We start from the raw sequence: 20,716 nt of genomic DNA, 5'->3' as shown, positions 1-20,716 counted from the left end.
GCTCCCAAAAGACCACCAGGCTCCCAAAGGAACCCCGGACCCCCAAAGACCCTCACCCGGTCCCCAAAGGTCCACCGGGCTCCCAAAGGACCACCAGGCTCCCAAAGGGCCCCCCGGACCCCCAAAGGCCCTCACCCGGTCCCCAAAGGTCCACGGGGCTCCCAAAGGACCAATCGGCCCTCAAGTGCCCCCAGGCTCCCAAAGGGCCCCCGGACCCCCAAAGGCCCTCCCCCAGCCCCCACAGGTCCCCCAGGCTCCCAAAGGACCACCCAGCCCTAAAGGCCCCCCCCAGACCCCCAAAGGACCCCCCGCACCCCAAAGGCCCCTGAGCCCCCAATTTTTAAAAATTTTTATGGCTTTATTATATATTTTAAGAACAAGTTATTTTATTAATTTCCATCCTAAACCCAATTTAAAAGTTGAAGTACCCATCCTTTTCACCCACAACTTTACTATACTGATTTTTGAATGATCCAACACCAAGCAATACTTTCCAAAAGGCATTTCAGAACAAGTTATTTTCTTAATGTCCTTTCTAAACCTATTTTCCAACTTGAAGTACCCATCCTTCTCACCCACAACTTTACTTTACTGCTTCCTGAATGCTCCAACACCCAGCAATACTTTTCAATGGCATTTCAGAACAGGTTCTTTACGTAATGTCACTCCTAAACCCATTTTACAATTTGAAGTACCCATCCTTTTCACCCAAAACATTACTTTACAGCTCTTGAATGCCACAACACCAAGCAATACTTTTCAATGCATTTCACAACAAGTTCTTTTCTTAATGTCCCTACTAAACCCATATTACAAGTTGAAGTACCCATCCTTTTCAACCCACAACTTTACTTTACAGCTATTGAATGCCACAACACCAAGCAATACTTTTCAATGCATTCCACAACAAGTTCTTTTCTTAATGTCCCTCCTAAACCCATCTTACAAGTTGAAGTACCCGTCCTTTTCAACCCACAACTTTACTTTACAGCTTTTGAATGCCCCAACACCTAGGTTTACTTTTCAAAAGGCATTTCAGAACAAGTTCCTTTCTTAATATCCCTCCTAAACCCATTTTACAAGTTGAAGTACTTATCTTTTCCCCATAACTTTACTTTACGACTTTCTTGCACACCCCAACAGCAAGCAATACTTTTCAAAGGCATTTGAGAACAAGTTCTTTTCTTAATGTCCTTCCTAAACCCATTTTACAAGTTTAAGTACCCATACTTTTCACCCACAGCTTTACTTTACAGCTTTTTGAATGCTCCAACAGCAAGCAATACTTTTCAAAAGGCATTTCAGAGCAAGTTCTTTACGTAATGACCTTCTAAACCTATTTTCCAACTTGAAGTACTTATCTTTTTCCACACGTCTTTACTTTACGACTTTTTGCACATCTCAAGATCAAGCAATACTTTTCAAATGGCATTTCAGAGCAAGTTATTTTCTTAATGTCCCTTCTAAACCCATTTTACAAGTTGAAGTACCCATCCTTCTCACCCACAACTTTACTTTACAGCTTTTGAATGCCCCAACACCAAGAAATACTTTTCAAAAGGCATTTCAGAACCAGTTCCTCTCTTAATGTCCCTCCTAAACCTATTTTCCAACTTGAAGTACCCCTTCTTCTCACCCACAACTTTACTTTACTGCTTCCTGAATGCCCCAACACCAAGAAATACTTTTCAATGGCATTTCAGAACATGTTATTTACTTAATATCACTCCTAACCCCATTTTACAATTTGAAGTACCCATCCTTTTCACCCAAAACATTACTTTACATCTCTTGACTGGCACAACACCAAGCAATACTTTTCAATGCATTTCACAACCAGTTCTTTTCTTAATGTCCCTCCTAAACCCATTTTACAAGTTGAAGTACCCATCCTTTTCAACCCACAACTTTACTTTACAGCTTTTGAATGCCCCAACACCTAGCAATACTTTTCAATGCATTTCAGAACAAGTTCTTTTCTTAATGTCCCTTCTAAACCTATTTTACAAGTTGAAGTACCCATTTTTTTCACCCACAACTTTACTTTACAGCTTTTTGAATGCCCCAACAGCAAGCAATACTTTTCAAAGGGCATTTCAGAACAAGTAATTTTCTCAATGTCCCTTCTAAACCTATTTTCCAACTTGAAGTACTTATCTTTTTCCACACGTCTTTACTTTCCGACTTTTTGCATACCACAACACCAATAAATACTTTTCAAAAGACATTTCAGAACAAGTTTTTTTCTTAATATCATTCATAGACCAATTTTATAAGTTGAGGTACCCATCCTTGCCACTCACAACTGTACTTTAAATCTTGTCAAATACCCCAACATAAAGCGATACTTTTCAAAAGGCTGTATTATATCTTTTCAGAACAAGCTCTTTACATAATTGTCTTCTTAAACCTATTTTACAAGTTAAAGTACTTATCTTTTCACCCACAACTTTACTTTATAGCTTTTTGAATGCTCCAACACCAAGCAATACTTTTCAAAGGGCATTTCAGAACAAGTTTCTCAAAAAATCTTTTCTCAATGTCCTTCCTTAGCCTATTTTCCAACTTGAAGTACCAATCCTTTTCACCCACAACTTTACATTCAAGCTTTTTGGATACCTCAGCGCCAAGACATACTTTTCAAAAGGCATTTCAGAACAAGTTCCCTTCTTAATATGACTCCTAACCCCATTTTACAAGTTGAAGTACCCATCCTTTTCACCCACAACTTTACATTACAGCTTTTTGGTTACCTCAACACCAAGCAATACTTTTCAAAAGGTATTTCAGAACAAGTTATTTTCTTAATGTCCCTCCTAAGCCCATTTTACAAGTTGAAGTACCCATCCTTTTCACACACAACATTACTTCACAGCTCTTGAATGCTCCAACACCCAACAATACTTTTCAAAGGCATTTCACAACAAGTTCTTTTCATAATGTCCCTCCTAAACCCATTTTACAAGTTGAAGTACCCATCCTTTTCAACCCACAACTTTACTTTACAGCTTTTGAATGCCCAACACCTAACAATACTTTTCAAAGGGCATTTCAGAACAAGTTCTTTTCTTAATGTCCCTCCTAAGCCGATTTTACAAGTTGAAGTACCCATACTTTTCACCCACAACCTTACTTTACAGCTTTTGAATGCTCCAACACCAAGCAATACTTTTCAAATGGCATTTCAGAACAAGTTATTTTCTTAATGTCCTTCCTAAGATAGGTTATTTTAGGTTAGGTTAGTTTAGTTTAGGTTAGTTTATTTTATGTTAGCCTACGTACGCGCTCGTACGCAACGTAACCAAACATTACTTACCCTAATATAACATACACGGGCCTAACTTAACCTAACTTTAATAAGGAGAGATGTTTACTAGACAATGTAGCCTAACTTAGTAATCCTTTGATATCTTACCTACCATGACTTTACCTAACCTAATCTAACCTAACTTAATCTAGTCTAAACTACCCTAACATAACCATACTCACTGAAAAATCTCCCCCGGTTGACTTTGTGTTTTTATCACTGTGCATGCGTGCGGGTGTAGCAAACGTACTCTATGGTTGCTCTTATATTGGGAGCGGCTTTCCCAGTGATACTCCATGGTAGGTTATCGAGACTATCGAGTTTATTACGTGCTTTAAATCAGTGATTTTTTACCATTGGAGGGATAAACACCTAAACATATTTTAAAAAAAGACGTGAAAATGAATTATTCGAAGAAAGTGTGTGCACATGATAAAGTCATTGTTGCCTTGAATGCTGACAAAGAGATATATTTGAACTATGGGACAAGTAGTAGTGGAGATCTTATTGGGAATGTGTGCATACGTTGTCATAACAGTGAGGAGTTAAATTCCTTTGGAGTAGTCAAGAATTTTCATCATTCAAACGGTGGATATGTGAAAGTATCATTTCCAGAGAAATTGGTGCTCAAAGAGAATGCCAACTTAAAAATGATAGTCGATGAAGATGGATAACTTCGAGCTAATGGTTTTGGCAACATTCTAGCTATTGATAGATCTTTTTGTCTTCTTTCCAGTGTTAGGATTCGAAAGAAATCAGTAAACAAAAGAAGAACCTACTGCTACGCCAACATTATAAATCATATCTTGTCAACTTGCCAAAACTCTTGCCTCTGTAAAAATGTTATGATAGTAGACATTGAAATTGCAGGTAAAATAAAAAGAGCAATGATAGACAATATTACTTATGAATATAATGATGAATTGTTTGGACAATTAAGCACAAGTGGGCATTATTACTACTATTGATCATATAGTCAATGAATCAAATAATACCTATGATGAAACGTGTATTGAATCAGTAGGTGACATTCCCAGTGGAAATTGTATATGACTCAAAATGGATGAATGATTATTCTAGTGGTTATGAACTAAGAGAAGCGAGTAACTCTAGTATCAAGAGAGAGAGAACTTGATAAATTATTTTATGGAACAGATTCAGAATGTTCAATGCTGTTCAATGATGTTAATAATGTAAAATAATGTATGTAACATATTTTTATGTTTTTACTTCAATAAAAATATTTTATGCATTACTTTGTTATATTTCTATTATCTTAGGAAACGTTAGCATGTTAAGCGCTTAGAATGTTTATTAAAAAGTTGGAAATTTTTCATTTTCTTTTAAAAAAAATTAGAATTGAACTATAACTTTTTCTTTTCTCTAAGAAAATTCAGAAGAGAAATTTAAATTTCTTTGTGTCTTTGTGAAATTAAGAACTGCAGAGGAAGATTTTTATTTTTCTCTAGAGAAATTAGAATTGAACTGTAAGTTCTTTAATAAAATGCAGAATTGAGTTAACTTTTCATGATCAACGTATAACTTTTTGTATCTTCTATGAAAAATTTAGAACAGTAATTTTAAATTTTTCCATCTCCTTGAGAAAAATCTGAACTGGAGTGGAAAATTTTTATTTTTTCTTGAAAAATAGAATTGATCTGTAACTTATTTCTTTTCATATGGATGGTTAGAAAAAGAACTTGAACTTTTCTTCACATCAATGAATGACTTAGCTCCTGAAATGTCACTTGAGAAGTATTGCATGGTGTTGGAGCATTCAAAAAAGTAGTATACTAAAGTTATGGTGAAAAGGATGAGTACTTCAACTTGTAAAATGGGTTTAGGAGGAACATTAAGAAAAGAACTTGTTCTGAAATGCCTTTGAAAAGTATTGCTTGGTGTTGGATCAATCAAAAAGCTGTAAAGTAAAGTTGTGGGTGAAAAAGGATGGGTACTTCAATTTGTAAAATGGGTTTAGGAGTGATATTAAGAAAGGAACTTGTTGTGAAATGCCTTTTGAAAAGTATAGCTTGGTGTTGGGGCATTCAAAAAGCTGTAAAGTAAAGTTGCGGGTGTAAAGGATGGGTACTTCAACTTGTAAAATGGGTTTAGGAGGGACATTACGAAAAGAACTTAGTGTGAAATGCCCTTTGAAAAGTATTGCTTGGTGTTGGAGCATTCAAAAGCTGTAAAGTAAAGCTTTGGGTGAAAAATGATGTGTACTTCAATTTGTAAAATGGTTTTAGGAGGGTCACTAAGAAACAAACTATTCTTGAAATGCTTTTGAAAAGTATTGCTTGATGTTGGGCATTCAAAAAGCTGTAAAGTCAAGTTGTGGATGAAAAGGATGGGCACTTCAACTTGTAAAATGGGTTTAGGATGTACATTATGAAAAAAACTTGTTCTGAAATGTATTTGAAAAGTATTGCTTGGTGTTGGCGCATTCAAAACACTGTAAATTAAAGTTGTGTTTGAAAATGTTTGGTACTTCAATTTGTAAAATGTTTTATGAAAGACATCTAGAAAAGGAACTGGTTCTGAAATGCCTTTTGAAAAGTATTGCTTGGAGTTGGGGCATTCAAAAACCTTTAAAGTAAAGTTGTGGGTGAAAAGGATGGGAACTTCAACTTGTAAAATGGATTTAGGAAGGACATTGAGAAAATAACTTGTTCTGAAATGCCATTTGAAAAGTATTGCTTGGTGTTGGAGCATTCAAAAATGCAGTATATTAAAGTCATGGGTGAAAAGTATGGGTACTTCAACTTGTAAAATGAGTTTAGGAAGGACATTAAGAAAGGAACTGGTTCAGAAATACCTTTTGAAAAGTATTGCTAGGTGTTGGGGGCATTCAAAAGCTGTAAAATAAAGTTGTGGATTGAAAAGGATTGGTCCTTCAACTTTTAAAATGGGTTTAGGAGGGACATTAAGAAAAGAACTTGTTGTGAAATGCATTGAAAAGTATTGCTTGGCGTTGTGGTCTTCAAGAGCTGTAAAGTAAGTTGTGTGTGAAACGGATGGGTACTTCAATTTGTAAAAGGTTTTATGAGGGACATTAAGAAAGGAACTGGTTCTGAAATGTCTTTTGAAAAGTATTGCTTGGTGTTGGGGCATTCAAAAGCTGTAAAGTAAAGTTGTGGGTTGAAAAGGATGGGTACTTCAACTTGTAAAATGGGTTTAGGAAGGAAATGAAGAAAATAACATTTTCTGAAAAGCAATTTAAAAAGTATTGCTTGGTGTTGGAGCATTCAAAACGGCAGTACAGTAAAGTTGAAGGTGAAAAGGGAGGGTACTTCAACTTGTAAAATGGGTTTAGGAGGGACATTAAGAAAATAACTTGTTCTGAAATGCCATTTGAATAGTATTGCTATGTGTTGGGGCATTAAAAAGCTGTAAAGTAAAGTTGTGGGTTGAAAAGGATGGGAACTTCAACTTGTAAAATGGGTTTAGAAGGGTCATTAAGAAAGGAACTTGTTGTAAAATGCATTGAAAAGTAGGGCTAGGTGCTGTGGTCTTCAAGAGCTGTAAAGTAATGGTGTGCGTGAAACGGATGGGTACATTAATTTGTAAAACGGGCTTAGGAGTGAAATTGAGAAAAGGACCTGGCTGTGACATGCCTGTTGAAAAGTATTGCGTGGAGTTGGGGCATTCAATAAGCTGCAAAGTAAAGTTGTGGGTGAAAAGGATGGGAACTTCAACTTGTAAAATGGGTTTAGGAAGGACATTAAGAAAATAACTTGTTCTGAAATGCCATTTGAAAAGTATTGCTTGGTGTTGGAGCATTCAAAAGCTGTAAAATAAGGTTGTGGGTGAAAAGTACGGGTACTTCAACTTGTAAAATGGGTTTAGGAGGGACATTAAGAAAAGAACTTGTTCTGAAATGCCCTTTGAAAGGTATTGTTAGGTGTTGGGGAATTCAAAAGCTGTAAATTAAAGTTGTGGGTTGAAAAGGATGGGTACTTCAACTTGTAAAATGGGTTTAGGAGGGACATTAGGAAAATAACTTGTTTTGAAATGCCTTGAAAAGTATTGTTGGGTGTTGGAGCATTCAAGAGCTGTGAAGTAATGTTGTGTGTGAAAAGGATGGGTTCTTCAACTTGTAAAATGGGCTTAGGAGGGACATTAAGAAAATAACTTGTTCTGAAATGCCTTTTGAAAAGTATTGCTTGGTGTTGAGGTAACCAAAAAGGTGTAATGTAAAGTTTTGGGTGAAAAGGATGGGTACTTCAACTTGTAAAATGGGGTTAGGAGTGATATTAAGAAAGGAACTTGTTCTAAAATGTCTTTTGAAAAGTATCTCTTGGTGTTGAGGTATCCAAAAAGCTTGAATGTAAAGTTGTGGGTGAAAAGAATTGGAACTTCAAGTTGGAAAATAGGTTTAGGAAGGACATTGAGAAAAGAACTTGTTCTGAAATGCCATTTGAAAAGTATTGCTTGGTGTTGGAGCATTCAAAAAGCTGTAAAGTAAAGTTGTGGGTGAAAAGATAAGTACTTTAACTTGTAAAATGGGTTTAGGAAGAAAATTATGTAAAGAACTTGTTCTGAAAAGATATAATAAAGCCTTTTGAAAACTATCGCTTTATATTGGGGTATTTGACAAGCCTTATAGTACAGTTGAGGGTGACAAGGATGGGTACCTCAACTTGTAAAATTGGTCTATGAATGACATTAAGAAAAAAACTTGTTCTGAAATGTCTTTTGAAAAGTATTTCTTGGTGTTGTGGTATGCAAAAAGTCGGAAAGTAAAGACGTGTGGAAAAAGATGGAAAGTACTTCAAGTTGGAAAATAGGTTTAGGAGGGACATTGAGAAAATAACTTGTTCTTAAATGCCCTTTGAAAAGTATTGCTTGCTGTTGGGGCATTCAAAAAGCTGTAAAGTAAAGTTGTGGGTGAAAAGTATGGGTACTTCAACTTGTAAAATGGGTTTAGAAGGGACATTAAGAAAAGAACTTGTTCTGAAATGCATTGAAAAATATTGCTAGGTGTTGGGGCATTCAAGAGCTGTAAAGTAAAGTTGTGGGTTGAAAAGGATGGGTACTTCAACTTTTAAAATGGGTTTAGGAGGGACATTAAGAAAAGAACTTGTTGTGAAATGCATTGAACAGTTTTGCTGGGTGTTGTGGCATTCAAGAGCTGTAAAGTAATGTTGTGGGTGAAAAGGATGGGTACTTCAACTTGTAAAATGGGGTTAGGAGTGATATTACGTAAAGAACCTGTTCTGAAATGCCATTGAAAAGTATTTCTTGGTGTTGGGGCATTCAGGAAGCAGTAAAGTAAAGTTGTGGGTGAGAAGGATGGGAACTTCAAGTTGGAAAATAGGTTTAGGAGGGACATTGAGAGAGGAACTGGTTCTGAAATGCCTTTTGAAAAGTATTTCTTGGTGTTGGGGCATTCAAAAGCTGTAAAGTAAAGTTGTGGGTGAGAAGGATGGGTACTTCAACTTGTAAAATGGGTTTAGAAGGGACATTAGGAAAATAACTTGCTCTGAAATGCCATTTGAAAAGTATTGCTTGATCTTGAGGTGTGAAAAAAGTCGTAAAGTAAAGACGTGTGGAAAAAGATAAGTACTTCAAGTTGGAAAATAGGTTTAGAAGGTCATTACGTAAAGAACTTGCTCTGAAATGCCTTTTGAAAAGTATTGCTTGCTGTTGGAGCATTCAAAAAGCTGTAAAGTAAAGTTGTGGGTGAAAAGTATGGGTACTTAAACTTGTAAAATCGGTTTAGGAAGGACATTAAGAAAAGAACTTGTTCTGAAATGCCTTTGAAAAGTATTGCTTGCTGTTGGGGTGTGCAAGAAAGTCGTAAAGTAAAGTTGTGGGGAAAAGATAAGTACTTCAACTTATAAAATGGGTTTTCGGAGGGATATTAAGAAAGGAACTTGTTCTGAAATGCCTTTTGAAAAGTAATGCTAGGTGTTGGGGCATTCAAAAGCTGTAAAGTAAAGTTGTGGGTTGAAAAGGATGGGTACTTCAACTTGTAAAATGGGTTTAGGAGGGATATTAAGAAAAGAACTTGTTGTGGAATGCATTGAAAAGTATTGCTGGGTGTTGTGGCATTCAAGAGCTGTAAAGTAATGTTGTGGGTGAAAAGGATGGGTACTTCAACTTGTAAAATGGGGTTAGGAGTGATATTACGTAAAGAACCTGTTCTGAAATGCCATTGAAAAGTATTGCTGGGTGTTGGAGTATTCAGGAAGCAGTAAAGTAAAGTTGTGGGTGAGAAGGATGGGTACTTCAAGTTGGAAAATAGGTTTAGAAGGGACATTAAGAAAATAACTTGTTCTGAAATGCCTTTTGGAAAATATTGCTTGGTGTTGGATCATTCAAAAATCAGTATAGTAAAGTTGTGGGTGAAAAGGATGGGTACTTCAACTTTTAAAATGGGTTTAGGATGGACATTAATAAAGTAACTTGCTCTTAAAATATATAATAAAGCCATAAAAAGTATTAAAAAATGGGGGGTTCTGGGGCCTTTGGGGTGCTGGGGGTCCTTTGGGGGTCTGGGGGGGCCTTTAGGGCTGGGTGGTCCTTTGGGAGCCTGGGGGACCTTTGGGGGCTGGGGGAGGGCCTTTGAGGGCCTGGGGAGGGTCTTTGGGGGTCCGGGGGCCCTTTGGGAGCCTGGGGGACCTTTGAGGACCGGGGGGAGGGCATTTGGAGGCCCGGGGAGGGCGTTTAGGGATCCGGGGGCCCTTTGGGAGCTTTGGGGACCTTTGAGGACCGGAGCTTCCTTCGGGGTTGGGGTAGGGGGATTGGAACCCTTTGGGGTTGGGGTAGGGGACCTCACGACACTGTTAAAATACAACTTGTGTATTATACCGACCACAGAGTTTCACCCTTAAATTCTCTTCTTAAATCATCTTTTAAAATGTCTCTAACTGTTTCGCCGAAATAATTCCCTAAAATGGTTAAAACAGTTTTGCCCAAATCATCTCTAAACGTAATTTCAGCGTGTTACTTTTGTTTTGGCATCTCTGTGCTGACACATTTCAAATTACTAAGAAACCTGATTCCCGCGCTAAAACAATTCATCGCTAAGATCTAAACATTCGCTCGGAGACAGTTCTCTTTAGAAACAACAAATTAATTCCCCTCTCGTGAATCAATTCTCTTTAGAAACAACAAATTAATTCCCCCTTAATGTCACTCAATCAATCATGACATCATCTGTCATGCGTGACAAAAAGCTGTAAAGTAAAGTTGTGGGTGAAAAGTATGGGTACTTAAACTTGTAAAATGGGCTTAGGAAGAACATTAAGAAAAGAACTTGTTCTGAAATGCCTTTGAAAAGTATTGCTTGCTGTTGGGGTGTGCAAGAAAGTCGTAAAGTAAAGTTGTGGGGAAAAGATAAGTACTTCAACTTGTAAAATGGGTTTAGGAGGGATATTAAGAAAGGAACTTGTTCTGAAATGCCTTTTGAAAAGTAATGCTAGGTGTTGGGGCATTCAAAAGCTGTAAAGTAAAGTTGTGGGTTGAAAAGGATGGGTACTTCAACTTGTAAAATGGGTTTAGGAGGGACATTAAGAAAAGAACTTGTTGTGAAATGCATTGAAAAGTATTGCTTGGTGTTGTGGCATTCAAGAGCTGTAAAGTAATGTTGTGGGTGAAAAGGATGGGTACTTCAACTTGAAAAATGGGGTTAGGACTGATATTACGTAAAGAACTTGTTCTGAAATGCCATTGAAAAGTATTGCTGGGTGTTGGAGTTTTCAAGAACCAGTAAAGTAAAGTTGTGGGTGAGAAGGATGGGTACTTCAAGTTGGAAAATAGGTTTAGAAAGGACATTAAGAAAATAACTTGTTCTGAAATGCCTTTTGGAAAGTATTGCTTGGTGTTGGATCATTCAAAAATCAGTATAGTAAAGTTGTGGGTGAAAAGGATGGGTACTTTAACTTGTAAAATGGGTTTAGGATGGACATTAAGAAAATAACTTGTTCTGAAAAGATATAATAAAGCCATAAAAAGTATTAAAAAATGGGGGCTCAGGGGCCTTTGGGGTGCTGGGGGTCTGGGGGGGGGGCCTTTAGGGCTGGGTGGTCCTTTGGGAGCCTGGGGGACCTTTGGGGGCTGGGGGAGGGCCTTTGGGGGCCCGGGGAGGGCCTTTGGGGGTCCGGGGGCCCTTTGGGAGCCTGGGGGACCTTTGAGGACCGGGGGGAGGGCATTTGGGGGCCCGGGGAGGGCGTTTGGGGATCCGGTGGCTCTTTGGGAGCTTTGGGGACCTTTGAGGACCGGGGCTTCCTTCGGGGTTGGGGTAGGGGGATTGGAACCCTTTGGGGTTGGGGTAGGGGACCTCACAACACTGTTAAAATACAACTTGTGTATTATAACGACCACAGAGTTTCACCCTTAAATTCTCTTCTAAAATCATCTTTTAAAATGTCTCTAACTGTTTCGCCGAAATAATTCCATATAATGGTTAAAACGGTTTCGCCCAAATCATCCCTAAACGTAATTTCAGCTTTTTCCTTTTGTTTTGGCATGTCTGCGCCGACGCATTTCAAATTAATAATAAACTTGATTCTCACGCTAAAACAGTTCATCGCTAAGATGTAAACAGTCGCTTAGAAACAGTTCTTTGTAGAAACAACAAATTAATTCCCCTTACGTGAATCAATTCTCTTTAGAAACAACAAATTAATTCCCCTTTAATGTCAATCAATCAATAATGACATCATCTGTCATGCGTGATCTAAACTTTGCCCCGGAAACATTCTCTTTGGAAATACATCAATGAATTTAATTAACTTGACGTCATCTGTCAGACATTTATTAACCTTGCCCGGAAACAATTTGATTAATGACTCAATAATCCATGAAAGTGAGAAAGTTCCTGTTTTTTCATTCTCACTGACAAAAACCATAAAACAGACATAAATGTGAGAAAGTTCCTGTTTTTTCAAGTGAGAAAAATACTGTTTTTCCATTCTCAGTGAGAAAACCATAAAACACGTGGTCCTGATCGGAGTTATAGATAGCTCTCTACTAAAGAGAACTAGAAATTTCAATTTCCAATCAAATGAGCCGTTTCTGCAGTTTGTACGAGCATCCCTTTCATAAGAACTATATACGGCCCCAGGATATAACTTACAATGCTTGCCTCCCAGGCTCTGGGGGGTTGTGTCGATACCGGAGTTTTTGTTATCGGACCTATAGCCTATCTTAAAAAATGGCTCTCTCAAAATTTGTATAGGATGGGTTTGGAGAAAAAAAGGTGTGGGGATGGAGCTAGTTGCCCTCCGACCTCTTTTGACTCTGAAAATTTAACTAGAACTTTCAATTTCCATTCAAATGAGCCCTCTCTGAAGCTTATACGAGCATACCTTCCATATGAACCTTATATGCCCTTGGGCATAACTTGCAACGCCTGCACCCGGTCCCTGGGGTGTTGTTTCGACACTGGAGTTTTTGTTATTAGACCTTTGAACTATTTGTAATAAAATGGCTATCTCAAAATTTTGATCAGATGACTAAGGGAAAAAATGAGCGTGGGACGGGGCTCGTAACTTTTGATAGGCAAGACTATACTAGCTGAAACTAATATATTTGAAATCAGCATAAAAATTTGATTCTTTTGATGTATCTACTGGTATCAAAATTCTGATTTTTAGAGTTTCGGTTACTATCGAGCCGAGTCGCTTCTTACTTATAGTTAGTTACCACAAACTGTTTGATTTAGAGTACGTTCTAGACTGGATTTACTTATTCTGCACATATACACAGAGCATACCTAACAAGGTTTGTATGTTTTAAAAGGTTTTACTGTTTTAAAAAGTGGAGTTGTGAGAAAGAGTCAAACTTTAGCTTAAAAAGCGAGGCGTTGAGAAGCGGACAGCCCCTTTCACATACGGAATAATTTCTGTTCGTTTTAAGTTTTAATATCGCTCCTTACTTTCTGTAAAAAAAAAACTTGTTTTATTTTCTATTTAATCACATAAAAACTAACTAAGGTGAATACAAATAACTAAATATGTGTCATTCAATATCAAAAAGTACGTAAGAAAATTCTAATTGCAATTTTTTCCTGAAAAAACAACTTGTCTATACTGATTCTTTGAACTTTAAATTGGTAATATATTTGAATAGTCGGCAGGAGGCCGTCCTGAGTGTGTGGCTCTTAGTTCTGATTTCCTTTTGTATTGAATCTGTCGACTAATTCCAACAGTGTACCTGTCCATTTTTAAGATGACCACAGCTTAACGAAATTGGCCAGAGGATTCACATGTTTTAAAGCATCACATAGACACTCCCTATCCTTGGTATGTATATAAAAGATCTAAAGCCGAATTGGCCTTAATAATCTTATATCCGAATACTTTAATGACCAAACTGGCGAAATAATTTTAGATTATTTCTATTTTCAGCTCTGAAGACGCCTAGTTCTATATCTGTCGTGTATGTATTTTATTCTTCGATTTTACCTGCCATACATCTGTTGTTTTGTTGTTTATTTTTTCTCGCGACTTTTCTCTCATTATCTTGGTATACAAATAATTTTCTCTTCACAGCTAACTAAAATTAATAACCTAACATACCTCGTCCTTGGAAAGAGGGTCAGCTGATGATCGATTTTCTTCTAATCCAATCAGAAGAGCTTCTAGAATTGCGAAATGCAGGCAACGCTCAGTCAATTTTCTCGAGTATGCCAACCACTTAACGAGCGCTGATTGGATAGCGGTAACGTCACCTTGAATTGCATGTTGGTGCAATACTGCTTGCGCTTCAGCTGGTAAGTCACCTGACCATTGCCAGGCAGGACCCTGAAAACATAATAAAAATACTATGGTGTCCATTTTTGTGCCTTTTTGTTAGTTCATTCTTTAAATAAGTTAATAAGCGATGATAGTTCTGTCATAGTAATTTCTGTAGTTCAAAAACAATTTCGAGCAGCATCTAGGCATAGATCTGAGACGCTTTTGGGTCCATGCCCCTTTCCCCTACACCTTATGATTTCTTTTGTTTCTCCTAGTATTTCTTGTATTATCTACGTAATTCCCCTATTATATGCAATCCTTTAAAATTTATTCATGTCTGAGACCCCCAACTCTCATATGTGAGTTTTTACACATGTACCTATGACGACTCATTCTAATATAGGATGCTTATTCTAAACTTTCATATATAAAGGCTCAAATATAAGAATCCATTTTATTTCTTACTGGTCCACAGAATGATGTTTGGTTCTCACCAGTCTCAAAACTAGCTATTGCAATTAAAATTTTAAGCTAACCTGCAACAACAAACGAGTCATAAGCTTTTGATAAACAGTAAAAACGTAACTGGAAAAGGAATTTAGCAATTAAATCTAGCATGCCCAGTTAGTATCAGTTGTATCCAAACACTTTTGTCCAGTGCAGAAATAATCAAAATGATGAAAGCCACATTGCATGCTGTGAGTAGCAACCTAATTTACAAGTAAAGGGGCTATACGGCTACAGACAAGAACATTGTTTACCAAAACATTGTTTGTCACGTGCCTCATAATGAAATCTGGCTCTCGGTCAACGGAAGTAAAATCTGAGAGTGTCGTACCAATAATGTTGAGATATGGTAGAGTTACTAATTTAATGCAAGAAAAAATTAAATCATAAAATATGTTAATTCAGCCTTCATTGTTTTTTTTTTAAATTAACTAAAAAAAACATTTTGTTTTAACTGAAAGTAAGGAGCGACATTAAAACTTAAAACGAACAGAAATTATTCCGTATACGAAAGGGGCTGTCCCCTCCTCAACGCCTCGCTCTTTACGCTAAAGTGTTTTATTGTTTTAAAAAATAAAGTTGTGAGACAGAGTCAAACTTTAGCGTAAAGAGCGAGGCGTTGAGAAGGGGACAGCCCCTCATATACGGAATAATTTCTGTTAGTTTTAAGTTTTAATGTCGCTCCTTACTTTTAGTTAAAAAAACTTGTTTTTTTAGTTAATTTCTAAACGTTTTTGAACTAATGCAGCTTTGATTCTGGCTCACCGTACATTAATATTTAAAACGAAATTCGCATTTTAATTTTCCTTTTTTTGGCTAATTGGCTTTCTCGAAATTTTGTTCTGACGTAACTTACGAATTGACTTACGTCACGAATTTCTATATTCGTATGTTTTTATTACGTATATTAGGGAGTTCGCTCCTTAGTCAATGCCTCTCTCTTTACGCTAAAGTTCCAATTTTTTTCGAAACACAAGTCCCCTGAATCACAAAGGAATATAGAATAGAATAGAATAGATAGCTCTTTTGAAAGTACTAAAAACTTTAGTGTAAAGAGTGAGGTATTGACTAGGGGGCGAACCCTCTCATATACATAATAATTTCTGTTCCTTTTAAGTTTTAATGTTCCTCCTTATTTTCAGTTGAAAAAAAACTTGTTTTTTATTTAATTTCTGATCGTTTCTTAAATAATGCTGGGAAATCTGGTGCCCCCTTCATGGAAATGTTCCTTCACCCAAGGAAATATCCTCCATGGAAAGATCCTCCCCCTGAAACTCTACTACGACCCCAACCCCCCACTAGAAAAAAAAATCCTCCTGAAAACACATGTATACTTCCCAATAACCAATACTAGCATATATGTAAACAATGGGCAAGTTTATAACTTGCAGCCCTTCCCCCGGGAACTGTGGGGGATTAAGTCATCCTCGAAGACATACTAATTAGGTTTTAGAATATGCTGAACAAAATGGCTATCTCAAAATTTTGATTGGGCGACTTCGGGAAAAAATGAGCGTGGGAGGGGTCAAGTTGCCCTCCAATTTGTTGGTCACTTAAAAAGGTCACTAAAACTTTTAATTTCCGTTCGAATGAGGCCTCTCACGATATCCTAGTACTACTGGATTGATATGATCACCCCTGGGAAAATAAAAAAACAAAACAAACAAACAAAAGAACAAACAAATAAACACGCATCCGTGATCTTTCTTCTGGCAAAAAATGCAAAATTCAACATTTTTGCAGATAGGAGCTTGAAGCTTCTATAGTAGGGTTCTCTGATACGCTGAATCTGATGGGGTGATTTTCATTAGAGTTCTACGACTTTTAGGGGTTGTTTCCCCCTTTTTTCGAAAATAGGGCAAGTTTACTCAGGCGCGTAACTTTTGATGGGTAAATTCTGTTTTATAGAGGTTCGGTTACTATTGAGCCGGGTCGCTCCTTACTTACAGTTCGTTACCACGAGCTGTTTGAATAAATATAGTTTCAAGGAAAATCATATAGATAAAATCGCTTGAACGAAAGGAAGGGCTATGCTATCGAGGCAGGTTATTATAAGAAATCAGGGAAGATTTTGTTATTACCCAGGTGAGCCGTATTCAGGATTTTGTTTGTTTGTTTTTTTAGGGGGTATTACAAAAGGATTTTTTGGGGGGATTTACAAATCAACCTTCAAAAAATGCATACAAAATTTGTTTGTATTTATTTGTGTTACGTTTTTACAAGTCGGACAAGATTTCCGGAGGGGGGGTCAAACCACCTAACCCATCCCCTGGATACGGCCGTGGCTCAGGTCCAAAGCGTATACCTTTATTTCATAGTCTCTTGTGTGTGAGATAAAGCGTCTTTAGAAGTGTTAAGTATGCGGAAGCAACATTTTCATTTGGAGTAGTTTATGTCTATTAAATCCTACTTTATCATTCATTTAACTTCTCTTAATTTTAAACTTTATTTAGGCAAACTTTTCTTTTGATTTTTTTTTTTTGGTAGTCTTGCTAATCTGATGCTGAATCCTGTGGCCAACCTTAAATATACATATATGTTAATCCGACATTTATCATGTATTTTGTTGTTGTAAATATTTAGTTTCCAGCACTTTTTGGTAAGGAACTGTAAATAAAGAGTAAATGATGTTAATAGTAATTGAAACTTAATAAAATGAATTTGATAAAAATTAGTAGGTCAAAAGAATTGAATTTTTATGCTAACTCAAAATTTATAAAATAGATTATGTTTAAAGTTGCGCATCAAAGGCTAAAGGCTTAAGAGATTTCCTTATTTTTGAAAAGAGGGAGACCTCCCAAAGAAAGCAAGTGATCTTGAAAATCACACCTTCAAATTCAGCATGTCAGAAAACCCTAATATTTTCAAGCTCCTATCTACAAAAACGTAGAATTTCACGTTGATTCCCAAAAGAAAGATCACTGATGCTTCTTTATTTGTTTGTTTGTTGTTTTCTTTGTGTTTTACTCAAGGATGACCGTAGCAAACTGATGGTCCCAGAAGATCGAGAGACAGCTCATTCAAACGGGAGTTAAAAGTTCTAATACCCTTTTTAAGTGATAAAAAAGATTGTGTAAAGATTGTTGCAAGGCTTACGCAAGTTAGATATAAGTGTATTTCTCGTATTTAGTTTTTTATTACGTTAAGGGTATATTTTTGGTATTGAAGTTCCACTTCAAGGGTATAGTTGGGTATGTGTTGTTTTTAAGTACTTGTTTCTGCCTTCTTTTCTATTCAAGGTAGTGGGTCACCATGAAAATAGCGACGAAGACCACACTGCCTTTCCATCACAAACAACAAAAGTACGAAGAACAAAAGGGAAATCTTTTTGTAAGACAGTGGAGATAATTTGAATGAATATTTCGGCCCTATGTCCAAGGGCCGTCCTCAGCAAGACAAAAATATATAAAAGAAAAAAGACTCACAACAACATGCGACCAATAAAACCAAAAAAGTGGAAATTCTTTCAAAACAATCCTAGCATCATTACTTCAGCGAAGTTCAACCAGGACTTCGCTTTTTTGGTTTTATTGGTCGCATGTTGTTGTGAGTCTTTTTTCTTTTATATATTTTTGTCTTGCTGAGGACGGCCCTTGGACATAGGGCCGAAATATTCATTCAAATTATCTCCACTGTCTTACAAAAAGATTTCCCTTTTGTTCTTCGTACTTTTGTTGTTTGGGTCACCATGACCTAAAACCTGCCAGCCAATGAGAGGCTACTTTGGGGGTCATAGAACCAGAATTCTATGCTTGGGCTTTGGAATATAAGAAGGGGGAAAAGACAACTTGTGGACAGTTCAGCTTTGAGAACCAACAGTGACAAGTGGTTAGAGGAACACCGCTGGAAGAGTTCGAGCAGCCTCCACCTTTCTATAATATACGGTGCGCTGGGAGAGTTTAACAATAACCTCCACGTCAACTGCCGTCGGAGAGTTCCAGTAACCTCCACTAGCCAACTATAGCCGGCGAGCTTGGAGGGTGCAGCAGCCACCTCCAAATCAACTGTGCCAGCCAGTGCAAGTTGACTATAGCTCGGATTTCTACGGCTTCAAGTAGACTGTTCACGAGTGTACTCTAGTATTGTATTTTGTCTATTAGTTTATTAAAGTAGTTTTAGCAACATCTTGAGTAGATACGAATCCTGCCTACCACGCTACCCAAGGTCTTGTCCTCGTGGAGGCTTGATCCCCCCCCACCACGGGGACCAATAAGACGGTATTTCTTTAGAGAAATACACCATAATTCACATTGGTGGCAGCTGCTCACGGTGTTGTTGACTACATTTTAGAAACTCTTTTCTAATAATTCATTAAGCTGTCTCTATTTCCTGGCCTTAAATTTAAAACCACGCCGGCCGACTTAGAGGCCCATGTTAAAGACCTCGAAGCTAGGCTAGCAGATGCAGAGGCTCGTCTGTCATCGTAAAGAGTTAGTTCTGACATCTACAAACCAACTCCTCCTATGCCTGTTAATTATAATATAGAACACTGTCCGCCAATTTCTATACTTTCGCATCCAGCCGATATTCATTCCTTGATTTTAACTCTAAAACAAATACAAAAAGAGTCAGTCCAAGGGGGACGCCTCAATGGTGTCTCAGCCTATCTGTTACACCAGGGGGGATATTCAGAGATTTATGTATAATTTTGATCAGGACAGTATCAAAAGTCTTTCAGACCTCGAAAGAACCCTTAAAATAGCCTTTTGCCCAGAAAAAAGTGTAGGACAAAAACTACAAGAATTAGTTAGAGAAAAACAGAAAGAGAACGAATTGGTCTCTAAATTTTATTATAGAGTTGCTTTTAAGTCACAGTATTTTTCCAAGCCAACCAACAAAAACAACGCCAGTAGTCGCATATCAAATATTTTTAAAGTGGCTTAAAAACTAACATTTTGAGCCAAGTAATCGAACCAATATCATCAGATTGCAACGACGATGAACTACTAGAACTAGCTAGGAAATTTGAAACAATAGACCTAACATTTCTAGTCCTAATGAAGTTTTAACTGCAACAGTCAGCAGTCAAAACATTAACCCTCATGTCAAGATCAACTAGACGTAATTATTCCAGGAATGATTTTAGTGGTAGAGATAACGCTCACATAAAATGTTGGAATTGCAGGGGTCCACATAGACAATCTGAATGTAAGGAACCTACAACGTGTATCCGCTGTGGTGAAATAGGGCACAGATCAAAATTTTGTTTTGCTCCAAAGCCTATAAATCTACCAAAATCAAACCAAAAAAACTAAATTATTCGACTTTAACGGAGGCCGAGTCGAACCTCATGCGAAGTCCTCCAATAAATAATATTTCTTTTGTGAACCATTTTGATTCACAAATTTGTTATTTGAGTATACCAGAATCAACCACCTGTGTCTCATTTCTATTTATATATGATGTAAAATTGTGCGAATCTATTAAAATTTTAGCATTTATTGACACCGGTTGTCAAAGGTCACTATTATCGGAAAATTTATTCTACAGCCTTCCTGAGCAAATACGAAGGAAAATTAAAATGTCAGTTTCAGCTGTAAAATCATTGAGTGGAAATATTTTGCCTGTTTTGGGGAAAATCAAAATTCTAGGTGCTATATCTGACGGAGTGAAACAAAGGAAAATTCATTGGGAATTTCTCCTTATTACTGAACTTCAGTTTCCTCTAATAGTAGGCTATGATATCTTAAATTGCTTGGAAATTTTTCTTGATACTCGTCGAAACCAAATCAGTTGAGGCTCCAATAGTCTATATCAAGAAAATTTTAGCGCATTTTTTGCCGAAAACACTGGTAAGGCTTGTACAGGAAATGTATATGTAGCTAAACAGATAACCATTTCACCAAACTCTTTTAAAATAATCAAAGTGAAACCGCAATCTAGTAACCAAAGTCCTTTAGCTCATGGGGATTGTCTGATGTTCACGCCTTCACCAGCGTTGCAAATCTGTATTTCAGAGTCAATCAGTGAAGTGTCTCATTCCTCATTTCCCTTAGTATTTTTTAACCCCACGCAATATCAAGCAACCTTATTAAGAGGTAAATTAATGGGACATTTTGAGCTTGTCCCAGAAGACTTAGCCTCAAGCTCTGGGTTAATTGCAGTCTGTACCGAAAAAGAATTTTCTCAAAGCAATAAAACTCAGGTAGATTTAAAAACCGAATGGCCTAGTGATGAATTTTTAAAACATATCAATACCGGAGAATTAGCCGATAAA

The 20,716-nt window shown here is 37.1% G+C and overlaps 1 protein-coding gene across 1 annotated transcript in view; it reads right to left on the bottom strand.

Moving 5' to 3' along the window:
- LOC148942051 (BAI1-associated protein 3-like) overlaps positions 1–20,337 on the bottom strand; it is a 146,900-nt gene extending 126,563 nt beyond the window's left edge. The window contains exons 1-2 of the mRNA XM_089103219.1: positions 20,281–20,337; positions 13,834–14,058 (exon numbers count right to left, since the gene is read on the bottom strand). Of these exons, the coding sequence (XP_088959345.1) occupies positions 13,834–14,058; positions 20,281–20,337 (282 nt within the window). The remainder of the gene's footprint in view (positions 1–13,833; positions 14,059–20,280) is intronic.
- Positions 20,338–20,716: the final 379 nt, after the last annotated feature.

Source organism: Artemia sp. Qi Xiang Cuo, chromosome 17 (genome assembly GCF_049724085.1).
Source record: "Artemia sp. Qi Xiang Cuo chromosome 17, ASM4972408v1, whole genome shotgun sequence".
Classification (NCBI taxonomy): Eukaryota; Metazoa; Arthropoda; class Branchiopoda; order Anostraca; family Artemiidae; genus Artemia; species Artemia sp. Qi Xiang Cuo.
The sequence above is the reverse complement of the archived record's forward strand: the minus strand, read 5'-3'. Positions and strand labels throughout refer to the sequence as shown.